At 35.7% G+C, this 23,391-nt stretch overlaps 4 protein-coding genes across 5 annotated transcripts in view; 2 read left to right on the forward strand and 2 right to left on the reverse strand.

Annotated features, from left to right (window-relative positions):
* Positions 1–5,134, forward strand: part of LOC130807057 (cyclin-dependent kinase F-1-like) — a 5,472-nt gene extending 338 nt beyond the window's left edge. Inside the window, exons 1-2 of the mRNA XM_057672341.1 lie at positions 1–305; positions 4,056–5,134. The exon at positions 1–305 is cut by the window's left edge and continues 338 nt beyond it. Of these exons, the coding sequence (XP_057528324.1) occupies positions 1–305; positions 4,056–4,982 (1,232 nt within the window). The 3' untranslated portion in view covers positions 4,983–5,134. The remainder of the gene's footprint in view (positions 306–4,055) is intronic.
* Positions 5,135–5,276: 142 nt separating this feature from the next.
* Positions 5,277–15,505, reverse strand: LOC130807056 (probable plastidic glucose transporter 2). 2 transcript variants are annotated; one of them, XM_057672340.1, is made up of 14 exons: positions 15,314–15,505; positions 14,922–15,038; positions 13,137–13,248; positions 12,972–13,039; positions 12,759–12,891; positions 11,890–11,989; positions 11,683–11,795; positions 11,509–11,602; positions 9,619–9,769; positions 9,373–9,516; positions 9,225–9,298; positions 9,007–9,095; positions 6,789–6,903; positions 5,277–6,219 (listed from the first exon to the last, which is right to left on the reverse strand). In XM_057672340.1, the coding sequence occupies exons 2-14, from the start codon at positions 14,992–14,994 to the stop codon at positions 6,157–6,159; spliced, it is 1,329 nt and encodes a 442-aa protein (XP_057528323.1). In that variant the 5' UTR covers positions 14,995–15,038; positions 15,314–15,505; the 3' UTR covers positions 5,277–6,156. The 2 variants fall into 2 exon arrangements, with proteins under 2 accessions (XP_057528323.1, XP_057528322.1); XM_057672339.1 differs by having other exon boundaries at positions 5,277–6,208; positions 15,314–15,504.
* A 2,279-nt stretch (positions 15,506–17,784) lies between these two features.
* Positions 17,785–18,424, reverse strand: LOC130805429 (uncharacterized). Its single transcript, XM_057670202.1, has 3 exons — positions 18,189–18,424; positions 18,029–18,119; positions 17,785–17,883 (listed from the first exon to the last, which is right to left on the reverse strand). The coding sequence occupies exons 1-3, from the start codon at positions 18,422–18,424 to the stop codon at positions 17,785–17,787; spliced, it is 426 nt and encodes a 141-aa protein (XP_057526185.1).
* Positions 18,425–19,204: 780 nt separating this feature from the next.
* Positions 19,205–23,121, forward strand: LOC130805009 (uncharacterized). The gene is made up of 3 exons (XM_057669610.1): positions 19,205–19,492; positions 21,537–21,861; positions 22,077–23,121. Exons 1-3 carry the CDS (start codon positions 19,342–19,344, stop codon positions 22,684–22,686), a joined length of 1,086 nt encoding a protein of 361 aa, XP_057525593.1. The 5' UTR covers positions 19,205–19,341; the 3' UTR covers positions 22,687–23,121.
* Positions 23,122–23,391: the final 270 nt, after the last annotated feature.

Genomic DNA, 23,391 nt, shown 5'->3' on the forward strand with positions numbered 1-23,391 from the left:
TCGAAGCTCTTCAAACCCTAAAAAATTGCCCAAATGTAGTCATTTTACACGAGTATTTTTGGAGGGAAGATGAAGATGCTGTTCTTGTTTTGGAATATTTAAAGACTGATTTATATTCTTTGATAAGAGAAGCTAAAAAGAATTGGAAAGATGGGATTTCTCCTGGGGAGATTAAGAGATGGATGATTCAAATTTTACATGGTGTTGATGCTTGTCATAGGAATTCAATTGTTCATCGTGATCTTAAACCGTCTAATTTGTTGATTTCTGATGATGGGGTTTTGAAATTGGCTGATTTTGGTCAGGTAAGATGATTTATTTGTGGGTTTTTGTTGCTTTTGATTAGTGATGATTTGTTGGTATTTTGTATTTGGTATTGTAATGCTTGTGGTTGAGTGTTTTTTTTATTGATTGAACTTGAAGATCTTATGAGTATTCTAGTGAGATATTGACCGCCTATTCATTGGATGTTTGTGATCATTAATAAAATCAGTATTTTTGAAGGTGTGCAAATTTTATTTTGTGAAAAAGATTAAAACTTTTAGTTTGGTTTTGATTCATTTCTGATTTAACTGAATATGTTGATTGTTGATAAGATTGGTAATTTGAGTGATTTAGGTGAGGTATAAACAACCACTCTGTAATAAAAAAGGAGATGAAAGAGTTAAACAAATACGTTTGCAAACGTTACGTGGCCATTTTGAAAATTTAAACATGAAGAAGATGAAACAATTGGATCCTATCTTGATCGGGTCCAATATATTGTTAATCAGTTACGAGCTAATGGTGCAAATATTAACGATCAACGTGTAGTTGAAAAAATTACACCATCAACAAATTCTAAAATTGATAATGTTGTTCCAACTATTGAAGAAGGAAATGACATGTCTTAAATGTCCTTAGAAAGATTGATGTGTTCGTTGGTATCACACGAACAACAAATGAAATATTGCACCAATAATACCATGGTACCAGAGCCGGAATCATAAAATAATATATTTGACGTTTTCAAGTAACACATTTCAAGTGCGTCTTCCAAAGTTGTCGAATGCAGAATTTTACAATGATTGGGCAATTCATATGAGAGTATTCTTTCTAGATAATCTTAATAAATGTAATTACAAAGCCTGCTTCTATAGTAAAAGTAAAACTAAGCCTAAATTTAACATCCTAAAAATTCTCTTTACGCATATCAAATAAATGATGAAACATAGTTTACTAAAGGGAAAAATTATAAGAAACCACCTAATTTATAGTTCTATTTGTAAAAATCTATCTTATGTATTATTTTTGCAAAAAACTACCTAATGTGATATATTTCTCTGCAAATGACTACCACTTAACGAAAAACGTTAATTGACCGTTAAGTTTGAGAGTTTGACCAATTTAATAGGTTAAGTTGTCTATGTAGAAGTATCTCATTGGTCCTCGTATTTTAAAATAATTAAAAATTAAAACACAATAGATTAACAAAATAAAAATAAAAGATATTTGACGTCATTTTAACCCATTATAACGATTTGTTTTCAAAAAATAAATGTTGCGATTATCCTAATGGGGTAACACTTTCGAAAATCCGATCGGAACAAGTACTTATTCGCCTATTTTCCGATATGTAAACCGAAAAAGAGTTATCCCATAATGGTAATTGTGACGTTTGTTTTTTTAAATATCATCATTATGATGGGTGAAAATGACGTTAAATTATCTTTTTCGATTTACATGTCAGAAAATAGGCAAATAAGTACTTGTTTTGACCGGATTTCCGAAAGAGTTACCCTATCAGGGTAATCGCGACGTTCATTTTTTGAAAAAAATCGTTATGATGGGTTAAAATGACGTCAAGTATCTTTTATTTTTATTTTGTTAATTTATGTGTTTTAATTTTTAGTTATTTTAAAATACGAGGACCAATGAGATACTTCCACGTAGACAACTTAACCTCTCAAATTGGTCAAACTTCAAACTTAACGGTCAATTAACGTTTTACGTTAAGTGGTAGTCATTTGCAGAGAAATATATCACATTAGGTAGTTTTTTGCAAAAAAAATATATAAGGTAGTTTTTTGCAAATAGACCTATAAATTAGGTAGTTTCTTATAATTTTTCCTTACTATAATTATTTTTCTATTTTAAGCTTGTGAAATTTCCAACGCTCCTCCTCAAACTTGAAACAATTTCAATTATGACTGCTATAACTTGCGATTCTAAGCATAGACTTGAAATTTTCGAATAACTCAGCTTTCAGGATTTTGTAAATATATCTGTCACTTGTTCTTCAGATTTACAAAACTGAAGTTAATTTCGTTCTTCTTTACAAGCTCTCTTATATAGTGATAACGAATATCAATGTGCTTACTTCGACCATGAAAAACTAGATTTTTTTGCGAGGGCTATTGCTGACTTGTTTTCACACATAATAGTAGTTGGTACTTGTTGATGATATTAAGATCTTCTAACATTCTTCGTAGCCAAACTGCTTCACATGATGCTGATAACAAGTAGTAGCTTTGTCAACGGTAGAGGCTAAGTATATAGCAACAACATCAGCATTATGTCAAGCGGTTTGGTTAAAAAGAATGTTCGAAGATCTTTAATCATCATCAACAATCACCAACTACTATAATGTGTGATAACAAGTCAGCAATAGCCCTATCAAAAAAATCCGGTTTTTCCATAGTCGGAGTAAGCACATTGATTTCGTTACCACTACATAAGAAAGCTTGTAAAGAAGAAGGAATTTGAGCTTCAGTTTTGTGAAGAACAAGTTGTATATATATTTACAAAACCTCTGAAAGTCGCGTTATTCGAAAAGCTCAAGTCTATGCTTGGAATAGCAAGTCATAGTAATGATAATTAAAATCATTTCAAGTTTGAGGAGTGTTGGAAATTTCACAAACTTGAAATAGAAAAGTAATTATAGTAAACTATGTTTAATCATTTATTTAATATGTGTAAAAAGAATTTTTAGGATGTTAAATTTAGGCTTGGGTTTACTCCAAAAGCAGGCTTTGTAATTGAATTTATTAAGATTGTTAAAAAAGTATAAAAGTTTCTAAACAAGTTTGTTGCACATTTTTATGTAATACTTTAATTTTTCTTTCGCCTCTTACTTTGTCCATATCCTATTTCATACATATAGGAGTTAGCAAGTTTCCTATTATTTTCTACATGGCTGTGCAGGTGTTGTCTATACAAATGAATTTGATGCTTGAATGAGTGGATTCTTCCAAAATCAGAAGTGACATATTATGCATGATAAATGTCACATGATTTGCTAATCTCTTCGCGAATTCAAAAACTAAAGAAGCTAGTGAATTATGTTACACTGACCCAGCCACTCAGTCGAATATTTTTTTATTTATTTAAATTTTTTCCCTTAGTAGGCCTTGTTTTACACATGTTTATATGTATGTTTTGTTTTTATTTGGTTCAACTCTTATTTTGCTTATGTTGGAATCCACAGAGTTTTCTAGTATTACTAGGTGATTTTCATTGCTTTCTTGGCAGGGTTCTAACTATTTGGTGTCTAATTGATCACATTCCTCTTGCCTCATCTTACGAGGGGTACGAGTATGGTTTGTATGTCATGTATCCCCCGGACCCTGGCTTTGTAAGTGGGATTTACTGGATATGATGGTATGGTATGGTATGGTAATTTCGGAAATATCTTATAAATTAGTCCCTCGTAATTAGTTAGAGGAATAAAATCTAGAGGTAAAAGTATAAATAGAGGGGGAGAGAAGAGAAAGCATTCATTCATTTGTAATAGATTTGACATGCGTTTCTTGACTCATTGGAGAATCACAAGCCTCTCAAAAGCTTGTACTACTACTATCATTTTAATCTTTCAAGGTTAATGTGATTTATGCATATATTCAGTACACATTTCATACATACAATCATCTACATTCTACATACGAATTCACATGTTCATACACATCTCTACAAGTTTCTATGCAATTAATAAAAACAGTCTTAAGTCAGTTTAATATCATTCATGTTGGATTGTACTAACTTTTAACATGAACTATCTTTCTTTATTGTTGCTTCAGGCAAGGATTCTCTTGGAGCCAGGCTTTGTGGCATCAGCTGACGAATTGCAACACAACGAGCAAAACGCTACTGCTGCAAGCCAGTCATATACACATCAACACTCTGAATTCGTCAGCAATGACTTGAGTGAACAGGCATGTGGAACTGAGCAGCAAGGTATCAAAACCAAAGAATTAGTTGAGCGGAAGGCTAAAACCGCTGCTACAGATGACACCGATAATGATTCAAACATCCCCGATGGAGATAACTCGTGTCTTGCCACTTACACTATGAGTGAAGTCGAAGATGATCCCTTCAAAGGTTGTCATACATATGAAACCGATGAAGGAGGGGAAAACTGGTATGGTCCTTTAACTTCATGTGTTGGGACTCGATGGTTTAGAGCTCCTGAATTGCTCTATGGTTCGACAAACTATGGAGTCGAAATTGACCTCTGGTCATTAGGGTGCATCTTTGCCGAGCTTTTCAGCTTAGAACCTCTCTTTCCTGGGGTCTCGGATATTGATCAGCTTGCTAGAATTTTTAACGTTTTGGGTAAATTAACAGAGGAAACTTTTCCCGGTTGTTCAAACCTCCCGGATTATAAAATCATTTCGTTCTGTAAGATAGAAAAACCTGCCGGGATAGAATCTTGTTTACCAAACCGTTCACCGAATGAAATCCTTATAGTTCAGAAGCTTTTGTGTCTTGATCCTGCAGGTAGAGCTACCGCAATGGAGCTGTTGCAAGACAAGTACCTAACGGAGGATCCTTTGCCAGTTCCGGTTCCTGAGCTGAGAGTTCCATCGACTATATGTGACAGTGATGAGGATTCCCCAGGTGATCGGTTTGACTTCTGGGAAACAGGTTCAGACTCGGATTTTGATGAATATGGTGGGGTAAATGTAACTAAAACTGGCAATGGTTTTTCGATTCGCTTTGACTGAAGAAATGGAGACCTCAAGTACATGTATTCTTAGAATACATGTTCTTCAATTTTGTATGTATCAATGCAACCTCCATAATATCTTGTTGGAGGCCATTGAACAAGTTGAGGTATTTTTGAATAAAAAAAAAAGGAAATTGGTGTTTAGGTTTCTCCTTTGTAGAGTAAAATTTGTGCTTACGTAATATATATTATATGATTAACAAAAGAATAATTTATGAATTGCAGCCTTAAAGTTTTGGATTTTTGCTAATCACAGTCTTAATTTAATATTTATTTTTTGTGAATTACATATCAAAGTCAATGGTGTTTAGGTAAAATCACAAAATTACGACCACTTAACTTAAAATTTCGACCACCAAAATGGTCGGAATTTTGTGATATGGCTTAAACGTTGTAAACTTAGATACTTTCGTGGCTGTAATTCAAAATAAATATTAAGCTGTAATTCGCAAAAGTACTAAACTTTAAAAATGTAATTCGCAAATTATTCTTAATACAAAGACAGGGAAATTATAAATGACATTATAGAGGTTTGCCACATTAAACGTAACTATTGGCTAAATTAAGATTACATAGCATATATCTCACAATAAACATATCAAATAAAAATATTAATATTTCCTACTAAAGTTAAGATCAAGGTATTTCTTAGTATAAGAGTATTCTTGCACAAAGAGCAATTTCTACAATGTAGCAGTAGCAGAAGAGCAAAAAATGCACTACTCTTATTTCGAAATGTAAATAAATTCATAGCTCATAGCATATACAGATTCCGCCTCAAGGACTTGAGTTAGATACAGAGCAGCAATAGCTCCAGAAATCGACAGTCCTCGCTATATTACTCGTCATATACTCCTCGTGATAAAACATCCACTTCGGCTAACACTAGTTTGATCCTCGTAAATTCAATATGTCAAGCCGCAAGAATTTCTATGATTACTACTGTTAGGAACCATCTGAGATAGATAACTGTGAATAAAGTTGATAAAGCATGATAACATTCATAAATCCCAAATAATTCGAGCTGAACAAGAACCAACTCTATTCATCGGGAAGAAGAGCAATCTCGATTTCTTGAAGCGTTCTTCCTTTTGTCTCTATCACGTTCTTCTTAACGAAGGCAACAGCTAGTAAGCAGATACTGCTGAACATAGTATACAGGATCTGCGGTCCTAGTTTTTCAAGTAGACGCAAGAACAACAATCCCACCAAGAAGTTAAAGACCTGTATGAAAGCTAAAGAAAGTTACAATAAGTCGACAACAGTGTCAAGTGTTCTGACCTCTCATTTTCCTAAAAAATTCTATATTCATCCCAACTCCCAACTACAAAATCGCCGATCTCATATCAACATCAACTTTTGATCCCAAGTACAATGAGTCTTGTATTCCAAGATATATATGTTGGAAATGCTTCTCGCTAAAATATTGGGCTGTGGACTTGCATATAATACTTGGTGACTAATCCTCCTAATAACATATGCTTATGGGATGCAGTGAAACTCATCATGTGTTGTATGCAAGTCAATGCTCATTACCCTTGGATTTGTGGGCTCGAGCCCACGGGTGCCCCATGAGTGTATCCACACGAGTGGGTCATGGGGTGATCATGTGATGAATTATCACGGCCTAACAATATCAAAGTCACAGGTAATTAAATATGTTCAAAACATGATACCAAGAAATGAGAAAATATGTAGATGCCATACATGCTCTTCCTATGATCCGAAGGCCGGCCAATATCAATGTTTCAGACGGATGTAGAGTATAATATTAAAATGGATATTCAAGGATTCAGAATCATACCCAATGGACCGACATACAAAAAGCTATCGCTTTTGCTCTAATCCGGCTTGGAAATATTTCAGGGAGGAGCAGACCCGGAACAGGACCAGCACCAACCGCAAATGTTAAAACATATCTGCAATAAGGTAGGTTTGAGCAAAGTACATTTAACAAAGCAGCAGAGAATCTTAAATGTGAAATCAAAAATAAAAGTACGATGGCTCGTATTTAGAGATATATTAACTTCAAAACAAACTTCAAGTTGTGTCCCACGACATGGGCACTCCAAATCAATGATCTAAAAAAAATATTCCAGGATACTATTAGCTCCTAAGAATCTCCATGTTGCTACTTATAATGGGTCATAGTGAAAAGGGGCACCGACAAATAGTAGTATAATCAAAAGGAAATCGCATAATAAGTAAACAATATTTGTGACAAACAGAATTACAGTAACCACGCTCTCACGGCCAAATCCTGGCCAAGGAAATAGGGGTGGTCGGGGGGAGGGGGGCTGGGCCCTAAATAGTTTTTTCATCAATTTTGTGCCCTATAGCATTACTTTTACTCAAAATGAAGCGGGAGATTAATAGTAATACTTTTGTAAGGATTAAATATCATAGTATCATGTTGCGCCACCAGCCCATCACCAGTGCGATTACTGGATAATTTAAAGTAACTTGCAACTACAGCCTACATAGATATTGAAAACCAAGCACACCAACACTAAATAATGTTGTTAAATAAAGGACTGAATTCTCCATTAAAGAGGAAATTTCCCAAATGTATGGAGATGCTATGACTTGTGTTGATGATTGCTTGAAATTTTGGATAAGCAAGGAAGGGCTCCCTTGAGACATAATGCTAAAGTAAACAAGCATGATGAGTGGGGTGCTATGTGCAAGTGTGTGGGACATTACTTGGGCAAGCGAGGCCATTACACGAAGAAACAAAGTTGCAGAAAGTTGTGTGAGGCAGAATGTTCATGGGGAGCTTGCTCGAGGCAAACAAGTTGGGTGCTCGAGTAAGGAACCTTTTTGCTTGGCTTGCTTGTCTACTTTGTTGGTTTTGTTTCTTCTTCCTCAGCTCCATCTTTTATAGCCTAAGTGAGTCTAAGTTCACAACAGGTATTAGAGCGTGATGGAGGATTCTTGCTGTTTTGCGAAGGGTGTAGGAGTTGAAAAAAGGTTGAAAAAAATGAGTGAAGATGATAAGTTATGTATCCCACACTTTGATGGGAAAATGAAATTTTAGTGTTAAAGAATTTGATTGAAGATTTGTTGGTGCAACATGAAATCAATGAGTCTCTTGAGAAGACGAAGCCAACTAGTATTGAGAAGAACATGAATTCCATGAAAAAGAGAAAAGGAATCCTTTTCAAGGCTAGTGGAGGGGCTTTGAAGATTATAAGGGGGAGCATAGTGCTCATGAAGGAGAGGAGTAAGAGAAACTTATATGTACTACAATTTGGTGGTGGTTTCATAGGCCACAAATTTGATGAAGAGAAATTTGAGTCGCCAGGGACAGTGGCCTTTGGTGATGAGGAAAAATTTTGGTCTTGATTCTTGAGGGGAAGATTATTAAATCGAGATCCATATTCTCCATTGAGAAGGAGATTTCCCAAAAACATGGAGATTCCATGACTTGTGTTAATGACTTGCTTGATGTTGTGGATGAGCAAGCAAGGGCTCCCTTGAGCCATAATGATGGAGCAAACAAGAATGTTGTGTAAGGTCCTAAGGGCAAGAGTAGTGGCCATTGCTAGGCCAACCAAGGACATTACATAAAGAAGAAAAGCTGCAGCAACTTGTACTCAGACAAGCACAAAATATGCTCGAACGAGCAAAATGGAGAGATTAAGTCATTGTTCGTAGGGAGTTTGCTCGTGTGAACAAGTTGGGTGCATGGGCATGCAAGGCACTTGCTCGAGTAAGTAATTTTGTTAACAAGCATGGTTTTTGACAATTTGCATGCCTATGACTTAGGAAACTCCGAGGTTTGATGCTTTTGATTCCTTGGGCAATAAAGGAGGTTCCTAAGGTTTGTAATGTGAGGTAACTCCATTAGAGTGCAGACAACACACTTAGAGAGTGGCTTTCTTGCTTTGTTTATTTGTCTACTTGGTTTTGTTTCTTCTTCCTTATCTCCGTCTTTTCTTGCTTAAGTGGATCCAATTTCACAACAAACGTAAATGATTGGATTTGAAAATGAGTTAGAGATAGCAGTGAAGGATACTCACAATAGCACACCACCAACAGATAAGTAAAATGCTATAGCCTCCGGCATATAAGAACTTGCGCCAGCAACTTGTAGACCCATTGATACAGCCTGTACAGCGGACAAACAATCAGTATGATGAAACATTTATCAGGCTTTGATGAAGATTTAAGGCTTTTTGAGTGGTATTGAGGTAGGAGAGGAGGAACATCGATAAATACAACATTCAATAGAAATTACCATGCCCAAGAAGCTCCAAAGCAGCAGCATTTTTCTCCCCACCTTGTCCATAAATGTCATCGCAATAATCGAGCCTGAAGACTTTTCACGGTGAGACCAAATACAATGAAACAACATGCACATGAAAGCTAGACAACGTTGAGAACACCTGCTAAATTGGAGATTCCTATAAACACGTTCGTAAGGTTTGCTGGTACACCAACACTTCTAAATACAGTTGACGAGAAGTAGAAAACAGCGTTTATGCCAGATAGCTGCTGCAAAGCATACAGGATTGATCCAATAAAAACAACTGCAAAAGGAATAAGTGAATACAAGCGCTTTTTGGGAAATATGAAAAATTTTGTACAAGACCACTAAAAGTGCATCCGCACTAGAGTGGCATAAAACCTACCTTTCGAATGTCGACCAGAAAGTAACTCCGATAGTGTTACTCCGTCCGTGTCTCCTCTGTCGGCCTTTTCCAATTCCACCATAGCAGAGTGGACATGTGGCCCACCCAAGAGTTTCTCGAATTCAGTCTCGGCCTCTGAGCTTCTTCCTTGCTAAATAACGAGGAGGAACAAATGCAAGCACTAGTTACTGAAACTTTTACAGGACCAACCTACCAACATCTCGTAGCAAAGACTGAAAAAAAGGCTTGCAAGTAGATTTTCCAGCAGAGAACATGATTCAACAAGAAAATAGTAGTATAGCAATCAAACATGTTGCAACAGGATAATACTTAGTGAAATATATTAGTAATGGAAGAGTAAATAATTAGAAAAAACTTCAAAAGTACGAAAGGGGAAGATCAAGATATTATGTTTGGATCCGTTACATTAACCGATTAACGTAAAAATGCTAAAAACATGCCAGTGATTAAGATCATCCATGCTATGCCTAAAGTAACTAATAATATACTCTGTCATTCAAGGTAATATGTCAAGTTCAATGTTTCTCTTACCCAATAGAAAAAGTTGGTTATTAAATTGGAACAGGAAAAACCTAGATTAAAAATGGCGTCTAATTATTCAGGACAAAGGGAGTTTTATCTTGGGATATCCCATGAACATCTTCTTACCTTTTTGAGTAAAATACAAAGGTCCAAATATTATTTCCCCTTATTTCTCTCCTTCAACTGTTGTCTCACTCTATCCTAAATAAATAAGAAATAATCGATTCTAAAAATCACACTTTTGGGTAATCTACTTTTAAAAACTTCACCTTTCAGTTATTTTCAAAAAATCCAACATTTTAACTATATCCCCTAAAAAGTATTTCCCTAAACATTAACCTAAATTAACCGATTATTTCCAAATTGTAAAAAAGTCACATGTCACGTAACAATCGGTGCTTATCTTTCCAAATCAATAAAACAAATCCTTTTAGAAAGTAAAAAAGTAATCAAAATACTTTCTTAGCGGCTATAGTTAAAAGGTGGGATTTTCTCAACAATGAAATTATTAAAATCGGACCACCCAAAGGTGGGATTTTAAGAATCAACTTATCCAAAAAAATTGTATTTTTTATTTTCCTCCCAATCCCCAAAATATTGTTTACTCCTTTGTTCCTTTAAATTTGCTACGTTGTGCCAATCAAAGTGAGAGATTTTTGGATACAGCGTAGCACATTCAAAGGGATAGAGGGAGTACATTCATAGATTGCTTTAAACAGTGTCGAAGTTAGTTAGAAACTTATTGAAAAGAGGAAGAAAAGGATGATTACCAACATTGAGATACTAGGACTATCTGAATAGTTGGAATGGCAAGTCATTACCTAATCAACCCACTCCCTAGTGCATGGTACATATGTCGACTAAGTTAAACCTAGTAGCTAATCTTGTTCCCCATTGCCAGCAACATCAAGCATTGTACCATGCAACAATGGACCGACAATGAGAAGCAAAAGGATCACAAGAGCACCTTATGTATTAACATAACATTAGCCTTACACATGGACTTTGAGCGCAGTGAAAGAAAAAGAAATCAACGAAAAGATATCATGCTAGCATATAAAAGGTAGGGAACAAGTAACATAATTCGCTAGTTAATTCGCTTTTTGAATTCGCGATTTGCTCAAAATGACCCTAAAATAGCCCAATACCAACCATAATTCGCTTATTTTGATTCACGATTCGCAAGGAAATTAGTAAATCATGTGACAGTGGGAATAACTAAAAATACATATCAACATAACACAAAAGAGCAATCCAGACACTTCATCACACAGAATATTTTATATTGATCGTCAAAGAATAACATAATTCATAGACACAGTCTGTAGATGAATAAATGGAGCAAACCTTGTAAAGCCAAATTGGGCTCTCAGCACAGAGTATCATGCCAAGGCCAAGTGTAGCAGCTGGAATGGTAGACAGCCAAAAACACATGCGCCACCTAAAGAATAAAGGTAAGATACACTGAAAGGCATACAAAATAATCACTAAGGAATTGGCGAGTTCGAGAAATCTTCTTACCATTCAATAATATCTTTTGAGGGGATTCCGATAACTAGAGCTGCCATGAGACCAAGACATGTTGCGATCTGAATGAAGCTCCCATAGGTACCTCTTACGAAAGCTGGAGAAATCTATTCTTAAACATCCAAAATCAAAATCCTTTCATCAATTAGGGAAAGACAGCCACGTGACCACCAATACTTGCATTAAACTACAAAGACCTACCTCTGCCACATAGAGAGCAGCAACAGAAGAACCCAAACCCATGCCAAATCCAACTAACAGCCTTCCCAACAGCATAGCCTGCAGTGTTTTTGCCATTGCACTGAACAAAAATTTGACTGGTCAGCTCGACATAATCTTTGCAGTCCTGCAACTGTTTATTACTTGGACAGACACATTACTAGCTAGTAGCTCTCAAGAAGCTTTCACATATGGTCCGTGGCTACGAAAAATGACATACATGGAAAGCATGGGAATAGACTAGAGTTCAATCTGAAGAATGTCTGTACTGCAGAAATGCGTAGAGACATTCCTGAATAGTAAACAAATATAAACTTGAAGTATTTAAATGGTCAGCCCGTCTTGTATGAGACCGTCACAGTGAGACAGCCTCAAAACAAGCCCATAAGCTAAAAGTTTCTTTTATTGGGCTATTTAACCCAAGTATAAGGCGTGTCTCACGGTGAGACCATCTCATACAAGAATTTGTGTTAAATGGTCATTAGCAATACCTAATCCACACTACATTACTAGAAAGCCTAATACTTTTGTATCTATTACGGTATTACCTACAAAACGCTGCTATTCAAATAAATAATATTTAATAGCTTCAATTAAGTTTCAGTAGAAGTTAAAATCGGCAAAAAAAAAAAAGCTTCGATATACATTAACTTAATAAGAAGTACAGATGCTAAGCATTCCCAAATTTTACAAAAGAATTCAGCATGAAACGAAGGAGATTTATATGCACATTAAGGGCGACAAAGCAAGCAATCATCACCAACAAAAGCACTTGCTACTTCTATTAGAATTGCAAGCATGAACTACCTCACAACAATAAAGACAAATAACAAGCAAAGGAAATAAATCACCTTATAGAAGGACCTAGTATCATGGGAAGCGCAGATAACTGAAAAGCTCTGCGACGTCCAAATCCATCAGCAATTGAGCCACTAAAAACACAACCAACAAAAGCACCCCCAAGGCATGCGCTCACCACAAAACCTAAATTAAAAGTAAAGGAGTTTAGAATGAGAAAGTGATGAACATAGATAATCCGTAAACATTTATGAAAAAAGTGTCACCTTCTGCTAGCGTGTTGCCTTTAAATCCAAGATCAAGAGAAATGCTTTCAAGTGGTTCGTTAACAACTCTGTCACAAAAAGAGCTCACAAGAGTCATCCCAAGTTCTACGTTTCATCATAGTAACACGTAGGCAATAAAAAAGGCCTTCAAGATATTGAACCAACCCTATATGGTAGCCAAACAAAAATGATGTCAAAGTTGCCACAAGTACATGAGGCAATGATCGCTTCCATGAAGGCTTCCCATTATTTACCCAAGTATCATTCAGCAAGAAACCTAAAAAATAGCAAAAAAAAATTAAATAAAAGTTAACTACCAACCTCCCTTCTTACTCAACATATAATAGTTTGATTGCCAAAATCAAGTAGAATAAGCAACAAAGAAATACAATAAATAGCATCAAAAGCAAAACATACCATAAATTACTTTCACTAAAGAGGCATAGCAAAGCATAGAAATAAGTCAAGCATGTGTATTCAAAAAAAGTAATAAAACCCAGTTTGAAGAACCACATAATCAAGGATGGATATGTAGCACCAGGATAGTGTTCATGTGCAGTCCCTATTTGCAAAATGCCACTAATTTCAAGCATCAACTTTGAATGAGTAAATATAAAATACTTCTTTATTACTCGTTTTGTCTCTCTTTCTTAATGAACAATAATTTAATGAACAAATTTCTTGGCAAAAGAAAGCCTTAGAAATTCTAACTAAAGAAAAAAACCATAACACCTGATAAATGTAAAGATTCTTTTTGCTCTTCCCTATAACTTCAATTAAAATCTTGATTTCAAGTTTAGATTTTTCTTCAAAGCTAGTAATATGTATTGTTTGATTTTAATTTGAGGGGCTGAATTATAAGTTAATATCCCAATCCAATTATATAATTAACCTAAATACGATATTAGAAAGGTGGATGGGGTATAGAGTGCCATAATATTTGACCATAGTCAGACTTATTGCTATCCGCATCAACCCCTAGCTACTGAAAACTGTCCCAGAGTTCTCACCAACTCCTCTATCTCTCATTATACTTCTTAGTATCAAACATTGATGGAAAAACGGGTTAGGAACGTTGAGGAAGGAAATGGTTCATGTAATAAACGAACTAGAATAATTGTACAATTAATTGAAGTGAAATGAGCAATAAACAAGTTCAAAAAAAAATTACAAGATTCCCCAAATTATAACCACATCCTCATTTAGGCTAATGTTTGATAATGTTGTTATAGGACAAAAGCATAAGTTCACAAATACGAAGGAATTACAATGGTAGAGAAACTAAGAGAGTGGGGAAGAGAATGGAGAAAGTATTCTACACGCTAATGTGTTTACGTCTAAGGGGGATAGATTACGCATGATGAAATGCTAACATGTTGTGTTTATATCGAGAGGAAAACATAATAACAAAGCCCAACGCAAAAATAAAAAGGGTGCACAAAACACTAAGCTATCACTTAGCAGGATCTTCGCTCGGGGAGGCAGCTTTGAGTGTGCACTCGATTGGGGAAGGAACACGAAACAATAATTTGAAAGTTTCTTGCATTTCTTTCCATGCCATACCAACTTCCCATAAGCTTGCACCAAAATAAAAACTTCCATTCTCCACACACTTTGCACCATGCCTAACCTTCCAAGCTACACAATCACATGCCATATGCTTCAAGTCAATGGAGACAAACATATTTGATGATTCCCAAAGTCTTAGCTTAATTTGTCCACGAAAAACTATTAGGAATCAATCTCTTCCTCCCATACTCCATAACTCCTATTAGAAGAGCCAAACACTTGCTAAACTAAGTTGAACCTTGGGTGAACCAAGTCACCAATCACAACAAGCCTTTCTATATCAATTTAAACTTCATTCTATATCCTACGCTAAATTACAAATAAAACCCAGAAGCGATATACTCCATTCAATGAGAAACATAAGGTGGCTTAGAAAATTACCTGAGTGATCTTCTACATCCATTGTTTCGGCGTAATCTCTTGAATTCATCCGTTTATAAGTAGGAAAATTCATACCCACTTCAATAGTAGCTCAATTCACACCAATTTAAAAACAATCTACAATATCAAAAACAAAAATAACCCATCACAATCATTTCCAGTTCTCCCAATTTCCATCATTCTACCATTTCTAGCTCTAAATTTCCATGCTTTTATTCACTTTTTTCTCCATTTTCAGACAATCAATCATTATTTTCACCGACAATAACAAACCATTGAAAAAAAAGGATAGTAACAAATCAATAAAATCATGGGTCATGCGAAAACAAAACAAATTACAAGAACAACAGCATCTTAATTGAATAGTAAATTCAAAAATTGTAAATTGTTACCTTATAATTGTGAAAAAAGACTGAATTTTGTGAATGATGATCATATATAAAGAGAGGAAATCAACGGGAAATTAGTGGGTGATTTGTTCCTAGTGCATAAGTACCAAGGAATACAAAACAGGAGAAGCTACGCGAAGGCGCTTTACTTGTTTGTGTAAGGTAAAGAAAATCAAATGAATAACGTTGTGACAATTGATTGTTTGTGTTGGCCACCTTTTTCACCACTCATCAAACAAATCTACCCAAGGATCATAAATCTAACCTTTTTCACGTATCTAATTGTGGTTAAATTTAAGGAGGATCTCCAAGTAAATAATAGTGATTTATGAAGTTAATAAATAATTCTTATGTGGTAAAATTTATTAAGAGTTTTGTGATTTTAATTTACTATTTTTTATTTTGTTTATTTTATTATTATTTTTTTGTCTTTTTATAATGATTTACAAAACACGGTTATTAATTAGGAATTATTGAAATTAAAGATGGTAGTGGGTCGTGCTTGCACGTGGGCTTCAAAAAATACGGCATGACGTTGTTTAAAATACGACTTAATATGATACAATTTGGCATGAGGAATGATAGACACATTATATGACAACTTATTATGATACAATTTCCATTGTTAGATTTCAGATTCTTAGTTTCGTTGTGGTCAAGCATGGTATGGCACTGCTCATGTCACATTTGGCACAATGCTATTTGGCATGAGACACAGTCAATATTTGGGCGACTCAATGTGATTAATTTTCATTATTAGGTGAGGTTATAATAAAATTTTAAAAAATTTACAATAATAATTACACAAGTTCACCCGTTGCGAATGAATTTACTCATTGATTATTCCTTATTAATATCCTACTAGGATTATACCCGTGCCATGCACAGTGCAAGTTTACTTTTGTTTTTCATAAATTGTTAGGGTTCATAACATATAGGACGTTTGACGAATTTTAGCGAAGTACTTATAAAGAACTTTTCACCACTTCGTGATAATGCATGATAATTATCAATTAAGCATTTGCAAATTTATACTCAGTGTAATTATAATACATAGTAATACTTAATTAAAAAGCTAATGATGTTATCATAGTGATACAATTAAATAGTAGTGTGATTAGATATTACCTCTTAAATCGGATGCTAGAGTTACATGTTGGAAAGTAATACTTAAATTAGTGACTTGTATGTTTTCTATGACAATTGAAGTAGTAGTAGTTGAAAAATAGTAGTTGAAAAGTCTTCAATCATACCATATGATGTGTTGCTACATGTGCGTTTTGTTTGTGTAATACATATTAAGGTATTTATGATCACTCCTTTGTTGTGAATTTATAAGCTACAATAAGATTACGTAAATTGCTTATTTCTCAAACTTTTAGCCTTCTTATATAAACAATCAATTAATAGTGCATTACATTAGGGAATGTGGAGGGAGTGGTAAAAATATATTACTTAACATTAATTAGCCTCTTATAAAGCTAAAAAAAGATATTGTTAAATATGAATTTATAAAGTCTATGTCAATGCCAATTTATAAAGCCTATGTCAATGCCAATAATTTGCGTTGCATAAGGGAAGATGAAGGGATGAATTTCAAAACAACAACCTAACATTATATATGTGACCTTTGGCGTAAAGTGCTTGCAAAATGCATTGTAATAGTTACACTTGCCACAAAGTGTTTTTGAATTAATAGATTGTATGATGATTTGCTTTGCATTAGGAAAGATGGATGAGTTTCAAAACAACAACCTAACATTATATGTATGACCTTTGACATAGAGTGCTTGCAAAATGCAATGTAATAGTGATATTTGGCACAAAGTGTTTTGAATTAATAGATTGTGTGATGATGATTTCCCACTCTTATTTGCTAAAAATAAATTAATCTAGGTTTCATCATCATACCCAGTGTATCACGCTCATAGAAAACTATGATTAGGGTATGGGGAGGGAAGAAAGACGACAACTCATACCCATAGAGAAGAGTGTGGTCAAAGAGTCCCTCGGCTCGAGAAAGGTCTTCAAAGATAGAGAAATCTGTAACTTACAAATAGAATAAATAGAATATGTACAAATAACTAAAAATAAAGATAAAAAGTAAAAAAAAGGTAAAGAGCGATAATTAAAGGCAACGAACAATAACAAACGATGGGTAAAAGGGACGGGTTTAGTAATCTAACACGTGGATAGGGCGCCGCCAACTGTCCCTATCCCTGGTTAGGTCCTTGCAGAGGTGAAGTTCATGCAGGTTACTTTTAATCTGTTCCTCCCACGTTCTCCAAGGTCTTCCTCAACTTTGCTTGCCCTCCACTATGATGCATTCGATCCTTATTATTGGGGTGTCATGGGTCTTTCTCTGCACATATCCAAACCATCTCAACCTGTTCTCCCACATCTTTGCAAAGAGAGGTGCAACCCCTAACTTCTCCCTGAACTCCTGATTTCTTATCCTATCCATCATAGTATTATCACACATCCACCTCAGCATATGCATTTCTGTTACTTCCATCTTCTGTTCGAAAACCTTCTTTACGAGCCAACATTCTGTCCCATACAACAACGCCGGCCTAATTTCAACACGATAAAATTTACCTTTTAATCTCCTTGGGAACTTTTTATCACAAAGCACCCTGGTTCCTGCTCGCCACTTAAGTTGACCGCTTATATACGATTAGTAATGTCTCCATCAATCTCCCTATTACTTTGAATTACCAATCCTAAATATTTGAACTTGGATGTACATGCAATAACTTCTCCCCTTATGGTCACCTCTGGCTCCCCTATCGATTCTGTCCCACTGAAACTGCATCGCAAGTATTCTGTCTTCGTACGGCTTATGTGCAACTCCTTACCCTCCAAGGCTTCCCTTCACTCTTCCAATTTACTATTAGCCTCCTCCTTCGTTTTTGCGACCAAAACTATATCATCAGCAAAAGGCATGCGCCATGGTACGGTTTCCCAGATGGATTTAGAGATTTCCTCCATAATATTAATGACTGTAAAAATAAAAGGACTTAGTGCTGATCCCTGATGCAGTCCCACTTTAATTGGGAAAGACTCTGTCATACCCACCAGTGTATGTGTGTTAGTCAACACTCTGTCATACATGTCCTGTATTACGCATTTGTGTTTGCTGAAAAATAACTCGTTTGGATTCACTACCAACAGATAAAAGACATGTGTAGGACTATTATAAAATACTCAATAGATATATTTATTATTAATGAATAAACGATAGTTTATTAATTTCAAAATAATAGTGATGTAAGTTTATTTTCAAAAAAAATTTTAAAGTATGATCAAATTAGCTCGTATTATTTGAATTTATAAAAAGCTATTGTTGTCATAAGTATTTTACTTATGGTTTTCTTAGCTATAAATTTCTAATGTCATTGGCATCAATTGTTCTTATTAATGAACAGCTAATGATAATTGTGATTTTCTATTGATTAAAATCTAAACTTTTCATAAATGATTCTTTTCTTTGATTTTATTATTATACATCGTCTACCTTTTTAGAAAATTGTAAATTTTTCCACAATAAAATTAACTTACATTATCTTATCAAATCTTAAAATACTACTACATTTTTTTTTAATTCTATCTACACAATTAAATATCTAATCATAATTTTCTAAAATAAACATCTACTTTTGTAATAGACCGTTTCTCAAAAGAGATGATATCAAAATAAAAAGCTTACATTCTTATTTTTTCTTTAATTTGTATTAATTAGGCTATTTAGCTCATATATTTAATGTATCATTCGGAAAAATCGTCTTTCATTAGTGATAAAAAAATTAAAATTTATTAATACGTCCAAAGTTACAAATACACGTAATATTCGAATTCTCACGTCCACTATATTACCCTATAAAATTTCCCAACCAATTATTCTTTTCGTAAGAAAACATAAAAAAGTGGAATTGACGAAACCCTAAATACGAGTCAATTCAACTAGGGTTTTAGTATCCCCTCAATCTTCATCTTCATCATAGTTAATCCAACAATCATTCATCCGAAAAATGGCATCGCCACCACACCAACCATTGCTGAGCAGCCTCGTTGTTCGCCCCTCCGACAGTGGCGGTGGCGGCGGCAGCGATTACGAACCCGGCGAAGTCCGTCGTGATGCTCCTCCTTATTCTCGCTCTGATCGTTATTCCGATGATACTGGTTCGTCTACTTTTTCATTCCTCAGATCTGTTAATTTTAGGGTTTGGACTTTGATTGATTTTGATTTGGATTTGGTCTCGGTTATCTCCCGGCTAAATAGATATTGTTCGATTATTTTGTGTTTTTTGATTTTGATTTGTGTTTTTTGTTGATTGATTTGGATGAATTTGATGATGTGACTGTTTTATTGCGGTTCTACTTCATGAATTATGATGAAAGGTGAATGAAATTGTTTATTGTGTCTCACAGCTTTGATTATCGCCTGGTGCAAGAATGTGGATCTTGAGGAGGGCTTTTTTGTTGGGTTTTCAATTGGGTTTTGGGGGTTCTTTTCCTTTATAGGTTTTCAAGGGTAATACTTGTTAATTGCGGCTAATTTCCTCTAAACGTATTGCGGCTAATTCACTCTAAAAGATGCATTTTTATGAATTGGAAACCTGAATCCATTTAATATTGGTTTTGAGTGTAAATTTGGATCTCATCTCGTGGTAGTTCAGGGATATTTGACCAGTCTCATGGAGGACTTCAAAGGATTTTTATGTTTATTGGACGTTGAAAAGGCTTTAAGATGGCCATTTTGAGGTTGGCTTAGGTAAGCCGGCTTTGTTGATAAATGGTTGCAGGTCCGTCCGAGTAATTTGATTATGAAGCTTTGGTGAGTGGGATCTATAATAATTACGTGAAAAAAGTTTTAATCTTGACCTATGCATATTATGTGGTTGGTTATCTTGAGTTAAACTTGGTGGTCAATTGTATTGAAGATGGGGGACTTGGGGCATGCGTTGTAGTTGAACTGCGTTTCATGCAGACATACCCATCATGCAAAAAGTTTTTGTTTAAATGAAAATGTTACAGCTGTAGGTTTTGGTATTCAAGTGCAAGAGAATTTTGGTTATTGAGCAGATCTGTCAAGCCTTTTTCATTGCTGAAACTAGATTTTAGGCAAAACTAGTAGAAAGAAACTCCTTTCTTTTTGATGTTACATTTCATTTACATGGTTGTCTCTATTCGGGGTTTAACTGTCAATTTAGGGTAGACTGTCTATTGGGGTATCAAGATGTTTCTTTTCTAATACCCGGTGGCATATTTCTTGGGTTGAAGTTGTGTAAAGGAATATTCTTCAAAGACATCTGCTATGATCAATATTATGGCATGATATAAGAGGTTCATCTGTTGTGGGATGACTGAAGCCATTATTTTCCTACATCAGGAATGACCACAGTACTTTTCAATGGTCTTCCGTACATATTAATGGATAATGAAGTCTTTACTTGGGAGGAAGTTGGACTAGTAATAATAATGGGTGAAAAGCCATTGTATAAGCTTGTATATATGGTTCATTTGTTGAGTGTTAGTGTTCAGGTCTAAGCCATCTCATTCAGATTCAGTCACTATGAGCTCTCAGCCTCAGGTCACTGACATATCTTGCTTCCACGGGTTACAGGTGGTGTTTCTTTTGGGCCTGCACTGTTGATCTAGCCTTAGTTATGATTTTTCTCTGAAGTTCTTTTAACCTGATCCTTGAGAGTTAATAGTTTTTAGTATTAGACTCCTTAGTACTGGTTCCATGACATTTTTCAATAAGGTTACTGGGTTGACCCCCTTGGTGAATACTGTATTGCCTTCAGCTCAATGGTTGTTATTTTCGGGGGCAATATTCTTTTTATACTTGTAGTTTGATATTGTTTTAAACTTGTATTCTTGCTTGAGAACCTTCGGGAAACTGGAACATGTTAGACTTGGGATTGATGCATTTCCTGGTTGGTATGAGTTGATGATCTGTCTATGGATAATGAACATATGCGTTCAACTTGGGCTGTTTGTTCGAGAAGACAGGGACTGTTACCATGACCTAAAATCTTGTGTTGTACGTCAACTGGTCGGGAGGCCGTTTGGTTATTCTGTCTCCAACTAAGTTAATGTGGGCTGTGAATGATACGTTCACTAATTTATGTAGTGTATTTTTATCTACTTACCATGCTGTAGCAGTTGCTCATTTCAACATCACGAGTATTTTCTTGTCATCCACCATAACTTTCACCAGGGTATAATAGAGGACGAGCAGCTTCTGTATCTCCTGTGCGTCGCAGAGAAGTGGACCGTAGATATAGTCCTGGTCCCATCAACCGTTTTGATGGTCCACCCCGGCATCGTGGGTTTGGGGGCGGTAGAGAGAATTTGAGGTCTCCGGTTCGCTACCGCGACTTCTCACCACCCCCTCATTCTCGAGGAAGGGGTGGTCGTTCTTTTGGAAGAGGATTTGATGGTCCTGGTTATGGTCGTGGGGCAATCAGAGGGGAAGGAGGAATGCACAAGAACAATACTAATGTGCGGCCAAGAGAAGGAGATTGGTACTGCACGGATCCAGCGTAAGTGGTTTCATTTGTCTCAGTTTTCCCCCTCTTCGATTATATGTGTTCAATCACTAGCTAACCTTTGTCAATCATTTGATCTACTATTATTCTAAACCTGTATTAATTTGTTTTACTTAGATGTTTCACCTCTAATATTCAATTCATTGAATATTTGTCTACACTTTGGCCTTCCAATTAAATTTATGCTTAAGCACTTTTTGCTGTCTCAGGTGTGGCAACCTAAACTTCGCCAGGCGGGAGTTTTGCAACAACTGTAAAAGGCCTCGTTATGGAGCTGCTGGAAGTCCTCGGAGAGGACATGGTGGGCCACCTCCGCCTATGGGACCGTCACGGAGATTCCCTGGCCATCCAATGGAACGCTCTCCTGGAAGATTCGGTAACGGCTACAGATCACCTCCTCGTGGCTGGCCAAGAGATGGGCCGAGGGATTTTGGACCTGGTGGACTGCCACCTCCAAGACACGAAGGAAGGTTTGCTGACCACCATCTCCGGAGGGATCGACCTGACTATCCTGATGAAGATTTTAGAGATCGTGGCAAGTTTGACAGGCCACCACCACCAGAGTGGGGACCAAGAGACCATGGACGGGACATCTTTTTGGATAGGAAAGGGTATGATAGGCGACCACCATCTCCACTTGCATCCCTCGCACCACCACCTCGTGGACGTTGGGCTGATCGTGACGCGAGAGAGAGAAGCCGCTCTCCTCCCATGAGGGGTGGGCCACCACCTAAGGAGTTCCGAAGGGACCCTTTCATGGAAAGGGGGAGGGATGATAGGCGTGGAGCTGGACGAGACAGGATTGGCAACATGTTCTAGTAAGTAGACAAGACTCCATGAGCTAGCTATGTTAGCTGATCACAAATATGAGATTATTCGTCAGTCGAAATGCCTCAGTTTTCTAGTTTCTGGTATTTGGAGTAGAAAGTGTGGGATAATTGAATCATAAATGTTACTGAATGAGTACTATTGTGTAGTTTTGTGGCAGGATCAGCGCTGTCACTTGTTATACAGTTGCAACTCAAATTAGAATAGCGGGTTAAATATTTTCATGTTTCATTCATCTGTTTCCAATGGTTTATTTGCTGCTTTTGCTGGGTATTTGAGCTTTGTCTGCTCAATGGCTCAGCTTTTGACTTAGAACATAATGATGTTTAGGCTAGAACGATTATAAGATGGTGTTGCAGCTGGTGTTTTGATGTAAATTGCAATTAACGCTGAAGCCATGCCTTTGCAGTTTTGGATTGCCATTCATTCCTGGTATCTGTCTACATTTACCATCCTTTGAATTTTGTCTTGTCGAGGTCTTGGGATGTGTTTTATTTGTCAATTTTTTGATATAATTCGTTTGTTTATTCTTATTTTAATTTTTTATTAATGCTAATGGTCCTCACTTATTTCACATAACTTTGTTTTTAACATTTTATATACTTGTGGTTAAGCGTATTTCCTACTAATTTTATTTAAATATTTTTTAATAGTTGTGATTCTTATTTTGTTTTTCATTAATTTTATTTTAATATT

Source organism: Amaranthus tricolor, chromosome 2, assembly GCF_026212465.1.
Source record: "Amaranthus tricolor cultivar Red isolate AtriRed21 chromosome 2, ASM2621246v1, whole genome shotgun sequence".
Classification (NCBI taxonomy): domain Eukaryota; kingdom Viridiplantae; phylum Streptophyta; class Magnoliopsida; order Caryophyllales; family Amaranthaceae; genus Amaranthus; species Amaranthus tricolor.

Bases quoted from the DNA above. Each gene is read 5' to 3' on its own strand.
- LOC130807056 (XM_057672339.1), bottom strand. From the start codon at position 14,994: ATGAATTTTCCTACTTATAAACGGATGAATTCAAGAGATTACGCCGAA. The intron at 13,249-14,921 runs GTAATTTTCTAA...GCTATTTTTTAG, and splicing joins GGATGTAGAAGATCACTCAG to GTTTCTTGCTGAATGATACT. The intron at 11,603-11,682 runs GTAAGAAGATTT...TTTATTCTTTAG, and splicing joins TCAAAAGATATTATTGAATG to GTGGCGCATGTGTTTTTGGC.
- LOC130805429 (XM_057670202.1), bottom strand. From the start codon at position 18,424: ATGTATGACAGAGTGTTGACTAACACACATACACTGGTGGGTATGACA. The intron at 18,120-18,188 runs GTGAAGGGAAGC...CTTGCGATGCAG, and splicing joins GCTAATAGTAAATTGGAAGA to TTTCAGTGGGACAGAATCGA. The intron at 17,884-18,028 runs GTAATTCAAAGT...TGTTGAAATTAG, and splicing joins AGTTCAAATATTTAGGATTG to GCCGGCGTTGTTGTATGGGA.
- LOC130805009 (XM_057669610.1), top strand. From the start codon at position 19,342: ATGGCATCGCCACCACACCAACCATTGCTGAGCAGCCTCGTTGTTCGC. The intron at 19,493-21,536 runs GTTCGTCTACTT...AACTTTCACCAG, and splicing joins TCGTTATTCCGATGATACTG to GGTATAATAGAGGACGAGCA. The intron at 21,862-22,076 runs GTAAGTGGTTTC...TTGCTGTCTCAG, and splicing joins TGGTACTGCACGGATCCAGC to GTGTGGCAACCTAAACTTCG.